Source organism: Aptenodytes forsteri, unplaced genomic scaffold (assembly GCF_000699145.1).
Source record: "Aptenodytes forsteri isolate BGI_AS27 unplaced genomic scaffold, ASM69914v1 Scaffold357, whole genome shotgun sequence".
NCBI lineage: Eukaryota > Metazoa > Chordata > Aves > Sphenisciformes > Spheniscidae > Aptenodytes > Aptenodytes forsteri.
The window spans coordinates 1,317,516-1,325,186 of record NW_008795671.1 but is presented as its reverse complement, the minus strand read 5'-3'; the positions used below and the strand labels follow the sequence as shown (position 1 = coordinate 1,325,186).

Genomic DNA, 7,671 nt, shown 5'->3' with positions numbered 1-7,671 from the left:
GCAGGGTGGGTTGGGGTGGCGGGGGGGGGGGGGGAGTAATGCAAACTGCACTCGGTAAGGTACTGGATCAACAGCCTTGAAGAATGAAACACTGTGGGACAGACACCACATAGCCTGTTTGAGTGCCACCTCCTCCCTTCCCAACCATTATTGCTGCTTCAGCTCTGCCAGCTCCCACCCCTCTGCCATGGCTGTCACCCGCAGAGCTGGGCAAGGCTCCTTGAAAACTGGACGTTAGCACCAAAGCAGTAGCCTTTTCCAATGCTTACTTCAGATCTTTTGGGTCCACTGACAAACAGGGGTTGATTAATTTCTAAAATATTTTGGTTATTTACTCTAGTGTTTTTCCAGCAACTTTTGAGATTCATTCTTGAAGTCAGTTGGGCTTCTCTGCCTCTCAAATGGTGTAAGGACATTAAAGAAGATCTAATTGAATACATTTGTTTAACATATTTCCCATCCCTGAACCTCACTTGTCAGACTGATATTTGAACAAAATTTCAGTAAAACAAGGTAAGCATAGCCTGGGCCACAGACTCCACTGGAGATAATCGACTCTGATACATTCTTTTCCCACAAACAAAGCGGACTAGAAGACTGCCAAGCCAGAAGCCCCGCTACAGGCAGATCACTCCTGTAACCATGCTCACAGCCAGGCAGGACCCAGACCGCCTCCAGCCATGCAGTCACCTTTGCTCAGAGTGGACTGAAGCCGAGTGTGAAAGATGCTCCCAAGGCAGGCTTGGGAGGTGCCTGTGGTGGAGCTGAGGGCACTACCTGGGGGCAGAAGTGCTCAGCTGAACAAAGCGCTATCACAGCTACCATCCAGGTGAGAAGCGGTGCCTTCAGAACCACTGGCACAAAATCAGCACCAAAATCTTGAGATATCTGGACCAACATGGGCTGGTCAGTCTGGCGCTGAGGGGTGACAGAGGGACCTTTCTCGCTCCTCAGAAAGTAGCTCACCTCCCTCAGAAAATTGCAGAGGAGTGAGAACTTTATGAGCTGTTGGCTCAGTTTAAGGTAAAAATGGTTATTTAAGAAAACCTTCCCCTTCCCCACTACCCCATGAGGAGAGCAACCCTCAGGAGAGTACCTGTTACCATGTCTCCTCGAGCAGGTTTGGCCCAGTCCACGATGACAAAGGAGTGACAGCCTTCAACTGCCACGACAGTGATGTTGTGAGGGGCTTTCAGGGGACGCAGATCTTTCTCTCTGAGGTCATTAGGGATGATTTCATCGAGGCTCTCCACTTGGAAGTGCTCCAGGGCCTCTGTCAAGGAGCAGGGGGCTGCTGGATCTTTGTTGAGATAGGTCACATAAGGAGCTGGAAGAGACAGGGAAGGGTGGCGTTTAGTTAGCAGTCTGTAGGTACCACAGAGTAGCACACAGGCTGGCAATTTCCTGAAAGGAAGAGAGTCAAGTTTTGTGATGCATTTTAAAATTCCTCCCCTTCCAGCCCAGAGAGGGTTCACTGCTGCCAACAAAACATGGCTCGCACTCAATTTGATTGATGAGCCGGGGGAATGGGATGCCAGCATTCAGGTCTACCCCACACTCACAACTGTACCCAACTATGCAAAGACAGAAGGATCGTCTTTGCTATGAGAGGCAGAAGAGAGTTGTCTGACTGCAGGACCCTCCGCATGCTACCACCAGCTGCTCTGGAATGTGGGGTGAAAATGTCACCCAAACCCTCTGCCTTTCCACGTATGTGAACAGATCCTTGCCAGGGCCTTAGATCGTCTAAGACTTTAAGGGTCTAAGTGGTTGGTTCTTACACAAACATCCTGAAGCTGGAATGAAACAACAGAGGGAACAAGAAGAGTAATTCCAAGGTGAAGTCCAACCGGGTTAAATGAAGGGATTATTGCTGTGGTCCCCTGGGTACTAAGGGACCAGGAGTCGTGAGTCCCTACATTCCAAGCATGTGCTCCCAACCTGTAACTTCTATTTTTAAAAGCTTTATACTAACTTGAATTGCACTTCAGTTCAGGAAAAGATTAAACCATCTTTTTATTGCCTTAAAAGTCACTGTAACATTCAAAGTAAGGACTATAAAACTCACTTTGGAAATGTTTATTCAGTTGCAATAATACAATTCATTGAAATGGTAATATTATTTCCCTAGTGCCTTGAAATGTTCATAAACCAACATTTCTTGGTTTATCTTATTGGATTTCATGCCCTAAAGGCATTTTTTCCAGATCTTGCAATGAAGTTAATTTTAACCTCTCCAGCTAAATGAATCAAGAAGCACTGTCAGCGAGAGAGCCGAATAGAAACATCATGAAATTGTTTGGTCAGGGAAACTGAAGATGCACTGGAAAAAGTCTTGGCATATATAAAAACAAATCTTTTACTCCAGCAGCAGAGCTCCACTCTAAGCCACGTGAAGCTTGTGGATATTAGAAGGGAAGGCAAGACATGAGTCAAAGCTGACTCTCCATCCCTTGAACTCCCATCTGAAATGCCAGGTGAGCCAGCAGCTGACCTGACCTCAGTTCAAATGCCAGAGATTTGTAAAGGGCTGCGGCGAGGTCACCAGTCTGGGGTGGAGGCTGGAATGCAGTGCCCTACCACCTGCAAATCCCTCTGGTCTGGCCCCCAGCTGCTTCTCTGAAAAAGAAGTAGAGCAGCTCTGAAGTCAGAGCTGTAACACCTACCTACACACTTGAATGGTTTGCATACACAGGAGCCAGCCTCATGGCTCATGTCAATTTATTGGGGGTTCCTTTACCAAGTTCCTTCTACAGAGCAAAGATACAAATAGCAAAGTCAAATTTACCTCTATTGGTTTTACTTTTTGGAAAGTTCACATCCAAAATACCATTCATTCCTTGACTTTGAAACACACCTTTGACATACATGCTTGTGCAAGGTGGGTGAAATCACTGGGGTTGCATGGGTCAGTAGAAAAGAACTAGGTCCCCCAGAGGAAGACTCATATCTACATGGAGACTTGCACTGATTGAACTACTGGTGTGAACTTAAAATGATGCAGTTGAGCTGAACTGAGCACCAGAGTAGACACTCTTGCTCTCTTACCGACTTCAGCTAAACCGAACACAATACAGAATACAAAGCAGAGCACGCACTTACACTGAAAGAGTAAAACGAGGTTTGCACTGCTTCAACAAAATCGGTGTGGGTCCACACATGAAGCATCGAAGCTATGAACAAAGTCCTGCTGTTTGTGTTTCCAAGGTGGCAGTCCTTACAAGGACCACACACTAGTCTGTTGGACATATTTGCGCAATGGTCTCAGCTTAAGGGCTGACCTTGCTAGAACGAGAATTCTTTACAGCACAAGTAGTAAGCTACATAAACCAAAGTACATCCTTACCAGTGAACCGTTTCTTCCCAGCAATATCATATTCTGACACAGGGCCGGTGCCAACAACACTAGTCTCCGGATAGACAACTTCCGATTCTGTCGTTGTAGAAGCAGTGGTGGTGGTGACAGTGGTGGTGGTTGGTGGCAAAGTGCTCTCAAAAAACTCGTAGTCTTCAGAGGAAACATAAGATGAAAATGTTAGCTTGCTTCATGTTATTTTGGCTTAACTATGAGAAGGGAAACATTTCTGTCACCAGCCACAGTCCCAAAGGAGTGCCACGCACCCTGCCCTAGCTGCCGCACACTCCTTACAGGCCTCTAAGTCAGGGTCGGTCACATCTCAGCTTTGCAAGGGTTTCTACCAAACTGAACGACAGTGAGCACAAAGTCTTTGCCTTAGAATACAAGTGGTGTTGCCGATTTAGACCTCGCTCACACAGGTAAAAAGCATGACAATAAACAAATGTATTCATACAGCAATATCCTGAACGTGCTTCGTCTGCCACCTCACCCCCAAGAGAAGACCACACAGTAATTGAATCCCTGGCCACAGCCCTCAGATGCCAAAGGAAGGAGATAAGGGAGTGAAAAAATGGCTTTTTAAGAAAACTGTGTTGTTATTCTAAAATGCTAGAGCTGGTTCATACTGCTCTTAAAGCTTCCTGCAACTTAAGAGGCGTGGAGTCTTGCTGTTCATGGTCCCATTAGGGCAATGAGGGAAGGCAAACTGGCCCACATGAATCTCCTGATATTCAGTCCTCCTTGATATTCAGTCCTATTAAATCCAGTGCTCTTTGAAAAGCTACTGTGCTACCAGATTGACACACAAAATGAAGGGAAAGAAGCATTTGGCATCCCTGCCGCATCCTCATACAGGCTGTGGGACTCAGCTCACAGCTTTGAGTGTTTTCTGCTTAAACTGCTGAAGCGTTTGTTTTCTGCAGGTGACCTGCACCTAAGGGGAGGCCTGGCAAAAGACCTGTGCACTGAGGATATTCTGCTTTCACAGGGATGTAAGGAACATGGGATGTAGGACTTGTGCAGTTTTTAGTTCATCCTCTCCTCCCCACATTCTAAATGCTGGCCTCAGTATGAAGTGATCAGAATAAAAAGCACAAAAGTCTATGATATCTTCCTCTCAGCTGCTGCACTCTTTTTAAATGCTTTTCTGTTGTTGTTGTTGGTTTGACTTAAGTTCCCAGCACTGCATCCACAAAGAAAAAACTTTTATTATTCTAGAGCCATAAATTCTACTAAAAAGCTTTCAGTTTACAGAGGTCTATACTTATCCGCTTTAATATGCGGGGGTAGGAGCAGAAATCTGAGGATTAAAAGGAGCAGAACATCAGCAGTTAGTGATGGCAGAAAGTGAATGCTAGTTCCAGTAATTGAGAATTTGCATTCCCTATGCAAACTTATAATTAAATGCTGGGACTTGAGGCTTCCTCCTCAGCTAAGTTTTGTGTGTCCTGGATTATAATATCAAGATGGAATGAATATAACTCTGCAAAAATCTTTCCCTCTTCTCCTTTTATCTGATTTCAAATCTCTTTGATCTAAATTCCACATGAGTTCAGCAGATTACTTATTTTATATGTAGGTATCTCATTCAGTATGAGCATGTTTAAGTCTAAATGCAGACTACACATCAAAAAAAAAGACAAAAAAAAATATTCACAGTGCTGTAGAGTGCTAAAAACTCACTAAGGTATTTAAAGTTTCCAGGGCTCAGATGTTATTTGGATTTTCTGTTTTAGAAGAGTTCATTGACTTTGACTGGGCTGGAGTTAGAAGTTGTACCGGAGAAAATAAACCTAGGATTGAGGCGATGACTGTATGACCCAGCTCTGAACGTAATTTATTTCCACAATAGGTTCCTGTTAGACTGCAGAACTGATAGAAAGGGACTTTCATGTCCAGAAACAGTTGCCTTTGCACCCTTGCTCTTCACATGTGACGCAGGACTCTGGAAAGCTTTTCCAGCTCACCACTGCTTACTTAAGCTCCCATTCACCAACCTGCCCCCTCAAACCCAATTTCAAAGAAAGAAGACGGGGAAAAAACCAACCCCAAACATGTCACTTGCAACAGACTTTTACAGTTAAACAGTACCATCATCATATATCACATATGCCTCTGGAGTTGCTGTCACATCTGAATCCAGTCCTGAGAACGTATCTATTGAAGGAGAAAGAAAAAATGCTGTAAGAATTCAATGGTCTCATGCCTACCCTCCAAGTAAAATACTTCTGGAATAAAGTTTAAAATAAAAATCTTTAGCAGTTGATTTGTAAAGAAATAAGATAACTGCTTAGTTTCCAGGTAACAGTGACAGTCCGCTCTACACATTTAGAAAAACAGATGAGTAACTAACTGCAGTAGCCAGGAGTTTTGCTGGGGGAAAATGGGTTCAGGGCTGCTACTCAAAATTGAGAGTAATGCACCTTCCAGGAGCTCTGCCCCAGGCCCCAGCAGCTCTGGAGCTAAGGCAGGCTGCCAGCAACTGCATAACGCTCAGGTCAGGGTTTGACAACGTTTTATAGTCTCAGGAGCAGCAAATGTGAGAAATTCATATGCAAAAAAACAACCAAGCAATTCAAATAAACGGAAAACTTCTATTCAAATATTTTTGCGAGGGAATAAAAATCAAACAACCCACAGAGCCATGACATTTACAGACTGTGTCTATGCTAGCAAGTAATGCAGCCCAAAAGGAATGGGTTTGTAGAATGAAGTAATTGGTGCTGGATTTTCCGGGGTTTTACTCTGTGCTAGCTCTAGTCTGATCCTGTGGACTGAATGCCCATTACAGGTTGGGGCACATATGTGTCATCCTGAAGCACTGCTTCTGCTTTAGTTTCATCCAACAGGAATTCAGTTTGTGCACACCAAGATTGCTCCACAATGCAAATGAAAGCATAGCAAGAAGAGATGATTGTGAGGTGCATATCAAAAACACTCTCCCGATCCACCCCAAAAACCAATGCAAATGCACCCACAGACTTCCCAGATGCCTACCCCTACATATTATCTCAGCATCTCTGCAGGTCACGTATCCAGCACCAGATAGGTACATCAACCATCAGGTACCTCATCTTGTGAATCCTGGAGGCTTCCCTGCACGCTCTGAGAAATGCATTCCTCCACATATTATTCGGGGAAGCCAAAGAGTACACAAAGCTCAGATTAGCCATGAAAAGCAATGCAAACAAAGCAAAAGCATTGTGCTGGAACCCACTCCAGGCACAATCAGAAGTCTTCAATGAAATGCTGGGGCTGGGGAGAGGCCAGTTTGTGAACAAAGACAAGAGAAAGACAGCTTTGACCTCAGGATACTACACAGAAACTGGTAATGTTCCTGTAACACTTGATATGAAAGCAACAATGTTATTTCCACTAAGCCTGCAAACAAAGCAAAAGCATTGTGCTGGAACCCACTCCAGGCACAATCAGAAGTCTTCAATGAAATGCTGGGGCTGGGGAGAGGCCAGTTTGTGAACAAAGACAAGAGAAAGACAGCTTTGACCTCAGGATACTACACAGAAACTGGTAATGTTCCTGTAACACTTGATATGAAAGCAACAATGTTATTTCTACTAAGCCAGTAATAGAATCATAGAATCATAGAATAGTTTGGGTTGGAAAGGACCTCTAAAGGTCATCTAGTCCAACCCCCCTGCCATGGGCAGGGACATCTTCAACTAGATCAGGTTGCTCAGAGCCCCGGCCAACCTGACCTGGAATGTTTCCAGGGATGGGGCATCCACCACCTCTCTGGGCAACCTGTGCCAGTGCTTCACCACCCTCAGCGCAAAAAATTTCTTCCTTATATCTAGTCTAAATCTACCCCCCTTTAGTTTAAAGCCATTCCCCCTTGTCCTGTTGCAACAGGCCCTGCTAAAAAGTTTGCCCCCATCTTTTTTATAAGCCCCCTTTAAGTACTGATAGGCTGATAAGTACTGATTAAGTACTGATAATACAAACAATGCAAAATTTCAACTGCCAATGTCAAATAGTTCACAAATATAATCTGAATGATACATTTTCATTTTGCAGGTATTTTATTTAGAACCAACAATTATTGTACAAGACTGATTTTTTTTCTACTACAGTAAGTTTATTTTAAATACACAGTAGTGATTTTAATGCCAAAATAAGCTTTGAAAACACAGGAAATGGGTTAATTCTTGCCAGACTTTCATATAGCAAAATCTGACATTTTCTCACGGTAGACTTCTGCAGCCACTCTTCAGGAGGTCATCCACTTGGAAGCCACTTGACTTCTCTGAGGGTAGTCAGTGACAAAGTAGATCCTTTGCCGAATTCTGCAGATC

General features: G+C 44.2%; 1 protein-coding gene across 1 annotated transcript in view; it reads right to left on the bottom strand.

Annotated features, from left to right (window-relative positions):
• The window catches only part of FNDC1 (fibronectin type III domain containing 1), a 48,646-nt gene that overhangs the window by 18,738 nt on the left and 22,237 nt on the right, over window positions 1-7,671 (bottom strand). Inside the window, exons 12-14 of the mRNA XM_019472910.1 lie at window positions 5,450-5,515; window positions 3,347-3,508; window positions 1,097-1,327 (exon numbers count right to left, since the gene is read on the bottom strand). Coding sequence (XP_019328455.1) covers window positions 1,097-1,327; window positions 3,347-3,508; window positions 5,450-5,515 — 459 coding nt within the window. The remainder of the gene's footprint in view (window positions 1-1,096; window positions 1,328-3,346; window positions 3,509-5,449; window positions 5,516-7,671) is intronic.